This window comes from Vidua macroura, chromosome 17 (genome assembly GCF_024509145.1).
Source record: "Vidua macroura isolate BioBank_ID:100142 chromosome 17, ASM2450914v1, whole genome shotgun sequence".
Taxonomy (NCBI): Eukaryota; Metazoa; Chordata; class Aves; order Passeriformes; family Viduidae; genus Vidua; species Vidua macroura.
The window spans coordinates 322561-336109 of record NC_071587.1 but is presented as its reverse complement, the minus strand read 5'-3'; the positions used below and the strand labels follow the sequence as shown (position 1 = coordinate 336109).

At 55.3% G+C, this 13549-nt stretch overlaps 1 protein-coding gene and 1 long non-coding RNA gene across 2 annotated transcripts; one reads left to right on the top strand and one right to left on the bottom strand.

The window, feature by feature from the left end:
* Positions 1-1695: 1695 nt before the first annotated feature.
* On the bottom strand, positions 1696-4341 carry LOC128816062 (uncharacterized). Its single transcript, XR_008439782.1, has 3 exons — positions 3677-4341; positions 2359-2504; positions 1696-1765 (listed from the first exon to the last, which is right to left on the bottom strand). It is a non-coding gene; the product is annotated as an uncharacterized LOC128816062 (long non-coding RNA).
* Positions 4342-8299: 3958 nt separating this feature from the next.
* On the top strand, positions 8300-12218 carry LOC128815885 (uncharacterized). The gene is made up of 10 exons (XM_053992991.1): positions 8300-8346; positions 8434-8505; positions 8591-8689; positions 9141-9248; positions 9417-9488; positions 10126-10197; positions 10378-10449; positions 10536-10571; positions 11214-11379; positions 11910-12218. Exons 3-10 carry the CDS (start codon positions 8653-8655, stop codon positions 12103-12105), a joined length of 759 nt encoding a protein of 252 aa, XP_053848966.1. The 5' UTR covers positions 8300-8346; positions 8434-8505; positions 8591-8652; the 3' UTR covers positions 12106-12218.
* The last annotated feature ends 1331 nt before the right edge of the window (positions 12219-13549 follow it).

Here is a 13549-nt window from a genome sequence, read left to right as displayed (position 1 = left end):
TTCTGCCCTTCCCTGACCTCCTGCAGCTCCACTCCAGTGCTCCTTTGGGGAGGAGCTGCCAGAACTGCAGCCAGGATTTCAAGTCCATGCTAAGCAGGATTTAGGCAATGCCACGAGGATGTGCTCATCACCAGGGAGGAAGGGAAGAGCAAACACCCCCAGCATTTCCTTCCCTGGGGTTGGGCTGACAGCAGTGGTTTTCCAGCTCTCCTGTGTAGAGCTTCCACGGCTCCATCCCCGAGAGCCCCACTGCCCTCTCTTGGAGCAGCAATGGCCAGATCAGTCTGTCATTCTCTGCTGCCACTCACGATGAGTTCTCCCCTTGCAGGCAACACGTCCTGGTGTGGATCAGCACTTGGCTTTCCTCTCTTCTCTCCCCACTGGCTGCTGTCAGATGGCCAAGGCCAAACACCTTTCTATTAACAGCAAACTTGGTCTTCTCACCCCTCCTTCCAGATCCAGATATTTAGAAATATGAACGTGGGTTTGGACACAAGGAATTCCCCAAACCATGTCCATAAAGACAGTGTGGATATTGAGAACTAAAGCTTCTAGGGCACGGAAGCCCAGCATGGAGGAAAATCAGCAGCCTCAGCATTAACGGGCTTTGGCATGACTACAACATCATCTCCTCCTTATTCAGAAGAATGCAATTGGAAAAGTTTAACTGGAAAAAGGTGCTCCTTAGAACTATTAACAGAATGCGCAAACACAGCTAGGAAATGTCCCTTTGTGGCATCTGCCAATCTCACCAGCACATCCTTCCTTTCCTTCTGCAGGCTCTCCAATTTCCTCTTCAGAGATGTCACCTCCTGGTGAAGAGTCACAGTTTCTTCCTGTCTTTCAGAGGCCTCTTTCTCCAGGGCAGTTTCTCAAGAAATGTGCTTGACTGCTGCCTCCCACCAATCTGCAGCAGGGAAAGGGAAGGAGAAGGGGAAAAGCAAAGCAAAGGCAAACTGATGTGCATCCTGCAGAGACAACAGCACTGTCTTCTCTGCCTGTCTGAGTTTGCCAGGCTCTGAGCCCACAAGGGCTCCAAAGCTGACAGAAATGAAGACAACTTCCAGGCAGAGAAAAAAGCAGGAATGAAAGGGGCAAGGTTCAGAGGGATAGGAAAGTATGTTTGCTCTTGGCCTTGTGCAGAGTGAACAACCCAAGAGAGACAAAGGTGAGGGGATGCCTGTGCAGCCCTGCTCCAGAGAGGCCAATAGCCTGGAGGCTCTGGCAGGGCCTGGAGTTTGGGGGAATTGAGCTGAGGCATCCAGCTACAGCTCCTTAGCACAGAGACGGCACCTGAAAGGCTCCAGCTGTGCACAGGATCAGCCATGGCACAGCCAGGTGGCACTGCCAGCCACAGCATCTTTCTCAAGAAAAAACTTTCACTGGCACTTGGATGGATAAATCTCCTGCTGGTTGTTTTTCCCCTCTGCCATCTCTGGGCACTTTTCCTCTGCAAGCCATCAGCGAGATCCCCACAGGTGAGACAGGATGGGGCAGTGGGTAGGAGAGGAGAAGCTGTACCTTGCTCGCTTTGCTCCAGCTGTTTCAGCAGCTCCTGATTGTGGGCTCTGAGATGGTCCCTCTGAGCCTGTGTCTTCCTCAGCTCCAGCTCCATGTCCTTACACTGTGTGGCAATGGCCTCTGCTCTTTCCTCAGAGCTCTGGAGCTTCACACGCAGCTCAGAGACCTCAGTTTCCAGCAGCTGCTTCTTTTGAGTTGCCTGGTGAGCTGTCTTCTCTATCTCTGCCAGCAGCATGGCCTGCATCTGGAAGATGGATGCACAGAGCCTCAGGGACAGGGCTGCTCCTGAGGCTGCAGAGTGGGCCGTAGGGAGAGCAACAAAGAAGAAATTATTTCAGGCAAAAACCATGCCAAAACCAGAAGCAAGGATTCCAATGGTGACATTGGAGAGAAAGACATGGAGAGACACGTGCAGAGAAAAGAGGGAAAAGAAGGCAATGGGCACCCTTGAGGCTGCAGCTCTGAACAGCAGCTGAGATGGCTGTGCTGGAAATGCCCTGCCCAGCCTGCCATAGCCACCTCTGTGTCCCCACATTGCTCAGTGCCTGGCACAGGCACCAACTCTGTCTGGGACAACACTGCTAACTGAGGGACAGAGAAGCTCCAGAGGAGTCTGCTGCTGCTCCCCTCCCAGATTTCCTGCTGGGACCGGAGAGAGAATGGGGGGGAAACTTCGGCAGCAGACAGCAGATCCAGCCTTGGCCTCAGCATGCAGCAGCAGCCTCGGGCAGAACACGGCAGCTGTGCATGCTGCTGGGAGGGGAAAGATGTTGGGGCCTCCAAGCCAAAGGTGCTGTTGTGTGTCTCTGGAGAAGAGGATGCCACTGCACAGCTTACCTGGGTGTTGAGCTACCGCAGTTGTCCAGCACGGTTTGGCCTGCTGAAGAGCAGATTGACACTGAGACACCTGATTGTTCACTGCCAGATTCTTCTCTTCCAGCGTTCTGAGGCACTGGTACTTCTCCTCCAGAGACAAAATCAGCCTAGAAGGGAAGTATGTAACTCATTGCTATATGGTATCAGATTTTATAAACTCTTAGGACTTGCAGCACCTCAGGGAAAAACTCCTCTGTCTGATGAGGTTTGTCTAAACAACTTGCCTGTTTGTTCCCCCTGCAGTCACAGCCCAGCATGTGCCTACTCTGCTTTTGGTCCTGAAAAAACAGGGAGTTCCTGCCTGTTCACACGCCCTACCTTCTTTTTGAGATGGGAATGTGAATACAAACCTAACAAAGTCTTGCAATGAAGACATTAGAGGAGAGTAACAATTTCCTTCTGACTAACCAGGCTTCAAGGGAGGGAGGTTTGGTCAACATGGAAGAGACATTTCCTTCTCCCATCTTGTATGTCCAGGTAGGAGGAGCAGCACCCTACAGCCAGGGGATCTCAGGTGAGTTCCCTAAGATTTACCAGCACCCATCCTACTTTCAGCTGGAGAAACAGAGGCTTGGAGCAAAACCTGATGGAAGACGCAGAAGGCTCCAGGCAAGCAGGAGTGCCCTGCCTTTCCTTTGCCGCCTTCTTGGAAGAAGAATCCTGTGGCACTGAAGACTGGCAGGACTTGATCAGCTGGAGGAGCCCCCCATACCTTGGTCCTGTTTCTTGCATTCTTTGCACAGTCAGTAATGCCTGTGACTGTGCAGGGTGGCAGGGAGCCTGCTTGACCCCCTCCAGTCACCGGGGCACATTTTATGCGGAACGATGCAACAGAGCCATTCTTGTTTCTGGGCTGCCTTGGAGGGCAATCTGGCCTAGATCAGCAATCAGGGCCTTAAGATGGTTCTGCCCAGGAAAAGCGTCAGAAGCCAGGCTGATCCACATCCTAAAGGCTTCAAGTTACAGGACCCAAGGTGGAGCTGATGGATGTATCCAGTTCCTTACAATGCAGCTCGGGCAGTGTCAACACACCCACCTAACAACACAATACCCCCTAGAGGGAAAAGGCTACCCCAAAATCCTTTGTCTTCAGAAAAACTCTATCTGATGGCTTAAAAGAAAAGAAAATGAAAGACAACATCCAGACAAGGAGAAGTGTCTGCATGGAGAGTTCAGAATCTGCCACTTAGGAAATGCTGCCAGAGCCCCTTGCAGGTGCCAAGAAGGCAAAGAGGGAATCCATTCACCACAATGCAGAGTCCCACAGGCTTTCTTTTACCTGTTTTTTTCACTCTCTAGGGCATTCACGGAAGCCTGCAATTCTGAATTTTGCTGAGCCACTTCTTCCCATTGACTCCATTCCCTCTCCAGGTACTTCAGATGCACTTGCAGATCCTTTTTTCTGATTTTCTTCCTCCTTCAGCATCTTCTGGGTATGCTCAATCTCCAACAGCTTCTACCTGGACTCTTCCTGGGCCTCCCTCCCATCTTGCTCGGCTCTCTGGACAGTTGTTTCCTGGGACTCTCGGGGGGCTGCCAGCTGGGATGTCAACTCTCCCACCTCCAGTCAAAGAGAACAAAGCCGTCAGAGGCTACAGCCACAGCTTGTCACTGTCAGCCACAGCACAGGCTGTGAGGAAAGGCAAAGGACAGTTTTCCCTTTCTCCCTGTCCTGAGAGCACCAGATTCACACTGGATATGGACAACTTGTTTCAGTCTCTAAGTGGCCCACCACCAAGGGTGTGATAAGTTAGAAAAGACTCTTTCTTCATCAGGACAAAAAGGGGAAAGCCTTGTGTAAATAACAGGAAGCCAAAGGGGAAGCCTTGTGTAGGTAACAGGATTTGAGCTGAGATGTATATAACATATAACCTTATATGGAAAAGACCATTACAGGGTCGTGGACTTTCATCGAGGAAGAAGAGAGGAGCCTTCCTCCAGCGACCACCAGAGAGTAGAACATGACCCCCTAGCAACAGAGGGCGCAAGCGCAGAGTACATCCAGAGATACCGTGGACACGGAAGGAAGAGAGTATAAAAAGACTCTGGGGAGGGGGAAACAGGGTGAGCCGTTTGTGGAGCAGGGACTCCCCGGCTCCACCCAGCGCTGTTTGCTTGCCATCGCTTGCTGTAATCAATAAATTTCTTATTGACCCTCGAAAGGCTGAACAAATTATTCGCCTCTATTTATAACACTGGGATGGAAGGAGCCCCTTGCTGGGCAGTCGGGGCAGAAAGGACTCCCTGGAGCTGCCAGCAGCTCTAAACCCAGCCCCAGCCAGGGCCAGGCCTTGGCAGCAGCAGCAGCAGCAGGAGCAGCTCAGGCTCCCTGGGGCTGGCAAAGGAGCTGTGAAAGGCTCAGCCCCGGGGCACAGCCCTGGGCCCGGCCCCTTCCCTCTCTGCTCTTCTCCCTGGCTGCACAGAGCACACAACACGGAAGGACACACAGGCATTGCACATGGGTGGAAGATGGACAGCCAAATGCTCCTTCCTCCCACTGACAGCGATCCTGTGGGATCACTCAAGACTCCAGAAGGGAGCAAGTCAAGTTTTCCAGAAACTTTCACCCCTGTGATTCTGCTAAGGGAAATGGCTTAGGAGGCACTGATTCTTCTCTCAGGAAAGGCACACAGAGAAAACTTGCCTCCAACATTCTCCAAGAGGTACAAACTGTCATCCAACAGGGCATCCGGATAAGCCATGTCACCATGTCCCTCAAAGTCACCATGGCCCATGTCCCTCAAAGCAGCAATTGCCCAAGCAGCTGTGCTGGCCCCGGGCCATCCTCCCGGCCTGCTGGGCTTTGTTGGGTGGCACAGCCTGTGCCAAGGGGCGGCAAGGTGCCTGCAGGCCCCAGCTCTGGGGGAAAACAGAGAATGTCCTGGCCGTATGCACCGTGCTGCCAGCTCAGCAGTGCAGCACAGCGCAGGCTCACACTCCCCATTGCTCCCACAGATGCAGCCAGCCCCACAGCACGTGTTCCCAATGCCCAGAAGGGAATCAGAACGGGTTGCTGTTGGGGAACACCCTGTTTGTTTGTGATAAGGGCAAGTTTGGCCTTCTATTTCTAGCAGGAAATGATTTGGAAGTGCTCAAGAAAACCTCGACTGAGAGCTTCCCAAATCAGCTCTTCTGTTGCAATAAAGAGATGGAGCCGTCATCCCCGTGTCCGGGTGGTACCACCAGCAAAGTCCAGCCGGCACCAGCACTGGCTGAGCTCCGTGCCCAGGAGCAGCCGTGGATGCCCACGGTGAAGGCAGGCAGGAGCCAGGCAGGGGCTGCTGTGAGCAGCGGCGGGGCCCCGAGGGGCTGGGGGAGCCCATGCTGAGAATCCCTGGGCTGAAGGCACATTTCTTTCAGTGAGATCATCTGGGCCTGGAGCTCCTCCAGTGGCATGCCCAGGAAAAGAGGGAAGCCATCAAGAACATCTCCAGGGACACAGCCTGACCAGCAATACCAGCAGCAGGTTTTGCTGAGCAATGGCCCTTGGATCAAGCAAAACATTTCCAATCAGGGCAGTCCATTTGTACAGATGGGGTTACACTCTGGGGGTACAGCCAATGCCATGAGGTCACAGCAGGCTCTGGGGTCACAGCAGGCTGAGGTCACAGCAGGCTCTGAGGTCACAGAGGTGCCAGAGCCCCGTGGTTGCACAGCACCACAACGACGGAGCAGTCAGTCCTTGAGCACAACTGTTGCGGCAGCAGCGGCGGTGGCAGCAGTGGTGCTGACATTGGGACAGCGGTGTCAGGACAGCGGTGGCAGCAAGAGCTGCGGGACTGGCAGAGGGCAAGGCACCATGGCACTTGCTCTGCGCCTCTTCCTCCTGCTCCTCCTGGCCGTGGCCCTGCCTGCCAGGTCTGCCCAGGCTGCTCCGCTGCAAGCGGGGGGAGCAGGTGAGCCGGCAGACTGGCTCCCCTTTCCCGGGACAGCGCTCCCTGCTCGCCGGGAAGCGCAGGGGGATGGTTTTCCCCTGGGCTTGAGGGAGGGTTACCTCTGTGGGAGGGAGAGAGCCACCGTGGGGGCTGGGCTGCTCCAGCCGCCCTCCCAGGGATGTTGCACAGGGCCTACCAAAAGTGTGGAGAGCGACCAGGAGCCAGCCCAGAGCTCCCCAGGACCCTGTGCAGCTTTGGCCATGGCCATTCACATGAGGCTCCCATGGCCATACCCGACCCCCTTGCCGTGCCCTGTTCCCAAAGGCACAGGGGGATCCCAGCACACCAGGAAATGGTTCTCATCTGTGCTCCCTTCTAGATGAGCATGCCATTAAGGTTTCTCCAGCAGCTTGGCTCCATGCAGATTTCCAGCCTCTTAAGCCTCCTGCAGGTATGCTGTCAATGTTCCTAAGAGAATAATCATTGGCAACCTGGCAGGAAGCAGGTGACAGAAGCTCCTGTGCCTGTTGTGTTACAGCTGTGTCTGCAGGGAGGACTTTCCCAGGTCCTTTGGTGGATGTTGCATGCAAATCCATCTCCTATTGCAGGGGTGAGTAGTGTGTCCCTGCGGACCCCACAGGCTGAGCCCTGGTTTTGTGGGATCTATTCCTGGGAAATGCAAATACATCTCTTGAGCTCCTCCAAGAGGGAGGCACAAATCTACAGGAGACAGTAAGTCCCTGGAGGCATCCAAACACATGGAGAAGACACTGAGTGATGTGGAGAGACAGTGGGTGAGAGAGATGGTGGCTGCATTTCCCCCAGCCTTCCCCTGGGACTAAGCAGCCGGGGGCATTCCCTGCACATCTGGACACACCGTGCCCGGCACAGCGGGAAGGGATGCATGGCAGCCTGGCTGCCCCGCTGCTGCTTTCACGGCCTGCAGGGCTGTTTCCCAGCCTGGCCTGGCTGCAGCTTCTCCCCAGCCTCTGCAGGAAGGCATTTGGCAGCAGCTGACAGGGAGCCCAAACTGCACCATGGGCCACGCACACCCTGAGATCCCCTGCAATTTCCTGGTCACCACCAGATAAAGAGGGGTGGTGGTTTGGAGAAGGCAGGGCCCTGCCCTGGTTCCAAAGCTTGGATGAGTCCCCGAACCTTATTAATATCTTTGACAAGCATTGCCTCCTGAAGATGCCATTTTCCTGTTGGGGAACAGGCCCACCTGATCCAGCTATGCCTTTTCCCTTCTCCAGAGATGGTAGGAGAGGCTGTGCTGAAGGCTGAGTTTCCTGGAGGAAGCAGTGGCTCATTGGCAGCCTCTGCTGCAGGAAGGGAGGTGATGCCAGGCACAGTCACTGGAGGTAATTGCTGTGTCTCTGGGCCTGAGCCCTGCTGAGGCTTGAGCTGCCCTCTCTGCTGCTTGGCAGTGCGGGCACAGCCCGGACAAGACTGGCACAGCCCAGAGGAGTTATCCCGAGCAGGCTCAGGACACTCAGGTACTGAGCAGTTCTGCTGGGGTCCCTCGGTGGGAGACACATCCCACAACCCGGGAGAGACTGCACAGGGTGCCCATGGTGGGGAAAGGGCAGAGGGCAGGAGCAAGGCTCCAGTGTGTCCTGAGAGGGAGTGGCTATTTCCCCTTGGATTGGGGGAGTTTCCCAGCAGAAGGAGGGATGGAGTTTGAGAGGCATAGTTGTAGCACTGCCTGCTGCAGTTTTCCCCAAGGATTTAGTGAGGGTCTCCTGTGTGGGAGGGAGAGAGCCCCAGGGCCCTGGGCTGCTCCAGCTGCCCTCCCAGGGATGTTGCACAGGGCCTACCAAAAGTGTGGAGAGCGACCAGGAGCCAGCCCAGAGCTCCCCAGGCCCCTGTGCAGCTTTGGCCATGGCCATTCACATGAGGCTCCCATGGCCATACCCGACCCCCTTGCCGTGCCCAGTTCCCAAAGCACAGGGGGATCCCAGCACACCAGGAAATGGTTCTCATCTGTGCTCCCTTCTAGATGAGCATGCCATTAAGGTTTCTCCAGCAGCTTGGCTCCATGCAGATTTCCAGCCTCTTAAGCCTCCTGCAGGTATGCTGTCAATGTTCCTAAGAGAATAATCATTGGCAACCTGGCAGGAAGCAGGTGACAGAAGCTCCTGTGCCTGTTGAGTTACAGGTGTGTCTGCAGGGAAGACTTTTCAGGCTCCTTTCCGGGTTGCTGCACACAAGCCAAGCTCCCATCGCAGGGGTGAGTAGTGTGTCCCTGCTGACCCCACAGGCTGAGCCCTGGTTTGTGAGATCCATCCCTCTGAAATGCAAACACATCTCTTAAGGTCCTCCAAGAGGGAAGAACAAACCTACAGGAGACAGTAAGTCCCTGGAGGCATCCAAACACATGGAGAAGACACTGAGTGATGTGGAGAGACGCCGTGGTGGGTGCATTTCCCTCAGCCTTCCCCTGGGACTAAGCAGCCAGGGGCGTTCCCTGCACATCTGGACACACCATGCCCGGCACAGCGGGAAGGGATGCATGGCAGTCTGGCTGCCCCGCTGCTGCTTTCACGGCCTGCAGGGCTGTTTCCCAGCCTGGCCTGGCTGCAGCTTCTCCCCAGCCTCTGCAGGAAGGCATTTGGCAGCAGCTGACAGGGAGCCCAAACTGCACCATGGGCCACCCACACCCTGAGATCCCCTGCAATTTTCTGGTCTCTGAGCACATCTGGAGGGGCAGCTGTTTGCAGGAGGGAGGGCCCTGGAGCAATCCCAAAAACCTGGTCTTTAGCCTGAATCTCATCCATGACAGACGAGCATTGCCTCCTGAAGATTGCTGCCTTCCTGTTGGGGAACAGCCCCGCGTGATCCAGCTGTCCCTTTTCCCTTCTCCAGAGATGGACAGAGAGGCTGTGCTGAAGGCTGAGTTTCCTGGAGGAAGCAGTGGCCCATTGGCAGCCTCTGCTGCAGGAAGGGAGGCGATGCCAGGCACAGTCACTGGAGGTAATTGCTGTGTCTCTGGGCCTGAGCCCTGCTGAGGCTTGAGCTGCCCTCTCTGCTGCTTGGCAGTGTGGGCACACAGCATTACCTGAGCACCTTGCAGTGCTCACTTCCCCATAGAAGGGGATCCCAGCACACCATGGAACATCTCCCATCTGTGCTCCTTTCTAGCTTGGGACCGTGACTTGCATCATTTGGAAAGACTGGCACACCATGGTTTAAGGGTCTTGGAGCTTGGTGAAGGTTGGTTATCAGCAACTCTTTCCTAACAGAGTGATCACTGTCCAGAGTAATATTCATGTGTGATTTCCTTTAAGATGCTTTGAAGTTTGATGGATTCTGGAAATCCTGTCCCCCAAATTTCTACTCTTGTGCCCAACAGTGATCCCACAGGATTGCTGTCAGTGGGAGGAAGGAGCATTTGGCTGTCCATCTTCCACCCATGTGCAATGCCTGTGTGTCCTTCCGTGTTGTGTGCTCTGTGCAGCCAGGGAGAAGAGCAGAGAGGGAAGGGGCCGGGCCCAGGGCTGTGCCCCGGGGCTGAGCCTTTCACAGCTCCTTTGCCAGCCCCAGGGAGCCTGAGCTGCTCCTGCTGCTGCTGCTGCTGCCAAGGCCTGGCCCTGGCTGGGGCTGGGTTTAGAGCTGCTGGCAGCTCCAGGGAGTCCTTTCTGCCCCGACTGCCCAGCAAGGGGCTCCTTCCATCCCAGTGTGGGGCCACCGCAGGCACGTGGTCCCCCTGCCCCTGCTCCTGAGTGGGAGGCAGAGCTGAGCGAGTGCCTTGGAGGCCACCAATCACCCAGGGGCACTCACTGCCACTCTGGCCTGAAGGAGAATCTTCAGCAGAGACACAGGAGCTGTTCTGTGCTGCCTTTCTTTGCAGCTGAACGTGATGATGAAGATGATCTGGATTCCCAACCCATACCCATTACTGAGCCTCTGGGAGATGCTGAGGGTGGGTCAAGGCCTTTCCCCCTGGGAGAGCTGCCAGCTCAGAGCCCAAAGCTCAGCCAGGGGGGCATCGCTGCAGGTGCCAGGACAGCACCATGCACGTGTGTGCTCTCGCCCTGTGCCATACCTGCTGCCCGTGCAGATCTGCAGAGATGACAGAGCTTCTGTGGCTGTTGTGTTACAGGTGTGTCTGCAGGGAGGACTTTCCCAGGTCCTCTGGCAGATGTTGCACATAAGCCCAACTCCCATCACATGGGTGAGTAGTGTGTCCCTGCTGACCCCACAGGCTGAGACCTGGTTTTGTGGGATCCATTCCTGGGAAATGCAAATATTTCTCTTAAGGTCCCCTGAGAAGGAAGAACAAACCTACAGGAGACAGTAAGTCCCTGGAGGAATCCAAACATCTGGAACAAATACTGAGTGATGTGGAGAGACGTGGTGGTGGCTGCATTTCCCTCAGCCTTCCCCTGGGACTCAGCAGCTGGGGGCATTCCCTGCACCTCTGGACACACCGTGCCCGGCACAGCGGGAAGGGATGCATGGCAGCCTGGCTGCCCCGCTGCTGCTTTCACGGCCTGCAGGGCTGTTTCCCAGCCTGGCCTGGCTGCAGCTTCTCCCCAGCCTCTGCAGGAAGGCATTTGGCAGCAGCTGACAGGGAGCCCAAACTGCACCACGGGCCTGAGATCCCCTGCAATTTCCTGGTCTCTGGGTTGATGCAGAGAGGCAGCTGTTTGCAGGAGGGAGGGCCCTGGAGCAGCTCCAAAACCCTGGCCATTTTCCTTGTCTTTATCCACCCTTTGACAAGTATTGCTTGGAGCAGGACAGCACAGCACAGAGGAATTATGGCATGCAGGCTCAGGGGTTTGAGTACTGGACAGTCCTGTGCCAAGGGGCGGCAATGTGCCTGCAGGCCCCAGCTCTGGGGGAAACAGAGACCAAGGACGTCCTGGTCATATCCACCGTGCTGCCAGCTCAGCAGTGGAGCACAGCACGGGCTCACGCTCCCCATTGCTCCCACAGATGCAGCCGGCACCTCAACACATGCTGACAAGACCTGGAAAAGCATGAGAAGAGTTTTCTGCTGGGGAACACCTTGTTTGGTTAAGTTGATGGCCATTGTGGTTGTTGCAGCACTTTGCCTGATGATTTCCTCTGCTGGAATCTGGTATTGCTGGAAGAGAAAATGGTGAGTGTTTTGCTGATCTCGACCTCAAACAGCTTCCTTTAATGGCTGCTGATAGTCAGGGAACATTCCCAGTGAGGCTGCAGTGGAGTTGTGGCCAGTCTGTGGTTGTCCAAAGAACTCTGCTGAGGGTTCTGCTGCTGCCCAGTGCTTTCATTGGCCTCTTAATTGCTGGGCCTTGTCCTGGGGGGCCCGCTGGGGCTGCAGCCAGTGCTGGCTCCCACTGAGGCTGCCTGGCCAAGACCAGCCCCAGGGGCACAGGGCAGAGGCAAGGCAAGGCGGGGAGGAGAAAGAGCAGGGATGAGATTGTCCTTGAAAGGCAGTCGCGCTCTGGGGCCCACTCCTGGCCAGGGAGCCTGCCCAGAGCCGTCCCCTGCTCACCGGGGTCTTGAGGGGCAGCTGTCCAGCTGGGCCAAGGTGTGCCAGCAGCTCCAGCTGGGCTGGGGAGCCTTGCCAGCTCTGGGCCCTGCTGTGCAGGAGGGTCCCAGTGTGCCACTGGCAGCTGGGGGCCTCAGCCACTCCTCTCTCCAAAGGTGCTCCTGCCCATCTTCAGAAGACAAGCCTAACAACTCCGGCAAAGAGAACTTCACCCGTCTTCCCAGCTCTTCACTTCTGTCCCCATCTGCCCTGCCGCAGCTGCAGCACCCTCTTGAGCACTTTCCAAAACTCATCCCTCCAGAAAACCCTCCGCCCCTGAGCTCCCTGGTCCTGTTCCCCAACTACGACTAAAGATGGTGTCTTCATTTGAAAAGACAGGAGTCTGTGAAGGAAGGCAAGGGCCTCCCGTGAAATGGAAAATGTAAACCCCCTCCCTCCAAATTACCACAATTTCAAAATAAAAAGGCTTGCAGGCAAAGATATGGGAATGGCAATAACAGTTCTTTACTAGGAAAAAAAAGAAACTAAGTTTTAAAAAACAATGTAATCAGTGCAGACAAAATTACTGATAGAGTCAGAAACCTGACACCCTGATGAGTTAGGGTGTTGGTGATAGTCCAGTCCAGTGGCTGTTCCTCCTGCTCCTGGAGCGGCAGATGAAATGCTGTTGAAGTGATGATCCAGTAGAAGGGTGTAGTTTTCTCTGAAGGCCTGGTGGTAGAGTAGATGGGCCTGGTCTTCCTCTGGGAATCCAGTGAAGAAGCTGAGGCTGAGTTGCTCTCTCAAGAAATGCTGATTTTATGCAGGTAGGGATGCTTGGCTCCTTCCTCTGGGTGGAGCATCTCACAATGGGATGATGTAACTTTATCAGTCATGCAGTGAGCCATTCAATGGCACATTAACAGAAGATATCTCCCCGGAGGGAGACATTGTTCTTGGAAAAGATAAGAAAACTGCCCAACAGATGGCAAATACAATATATGCTTATTTTACAAGCCAGGACAGGTGGGCAGACCTTGTCTGCCAGGGCAGGGCTTGGCCCACATTTTATGTTCAAATAAAAAAATAGAGTTGTCGTAGATATGTCCAGGTGGTACCACCAGCAAAGCCCAACCGGCACCAGCACTGGCTGAGCTCCGTGCCCAGGAGCAGCCGTGGATGCCCACGGTGAGGGCAGGCAGGAGCCAGGCAGGGGCTGCTGTGAGCAGCGGCGGGGCCTTGAGGGGCTGGGGGAGCCCATGCTGAGCGTCCCTGGGCTGAGGGCACGTTTCCTCCAGTGGGATCATCTGGGCCTGGACTTCATGAGGCACACAGGAGTATTTCTGGCCTCTCCTAAGAGGTAGCAGGATCCCTCATGAATTTGAGGGGTTTTTTTACTCTTCTCAGCACAGCAAAGTGACACTTGGCCAAGGTTTTGCAAAGCTGGGAGAAAGCCTCTTGCAAACCTGTGGGCCCAAAAGGCTGTGGGCACAGCGGCCGGCCGGAGCCCATCCCCTGGGGCCAGGCCGGGTGAAGCAATATGCGGAATAAATAAATAGACTCCATAACCTAGGGTAGTTATGAAGTGGGTATGTATGTCAGCGCCCGACACAAGTTTTGGCGAGCTATCTCACTTGTGCCGGACGCTGACATACGTACCCACTTCATAACTACCCCAGGTTATGGAGTCTATTTATTTATTCCGCGTATCGCTTCAGTTGGCAACCACAAAGGGACTGCTCTGCTCACCCGCGGGTCCGGTTGGGAGCAGACACCCTCAGGTGCCGCGGGGCTCTTTCCTGGAGGGACTCTGCGC

Excerpts from the sequence above, each read along its gene's own strand:
- LOC128815885 (XM_053992991.1), top strand. The coding sequence starts at position 8,653 with ATGGAGAAGACACTGAGTGATGTGGAGAGACGCCGTG. Across the intron at positions 10,572-11,213 it reads GAACAAACCTACAGGAGACA|ATGCAGCCGGCACCTCAACA; the intron begins GTAAGTCCCTGG and ends TTGCTCCCACAG. Across the intron at positions 11,380-11,909 it reads TATTGCTGGAAGAGAAAATG|GTGCTCCTGCCCATCTTCAG; the intron begins GTGAGTGTTTTG and ends CTCTCTCCAAAG.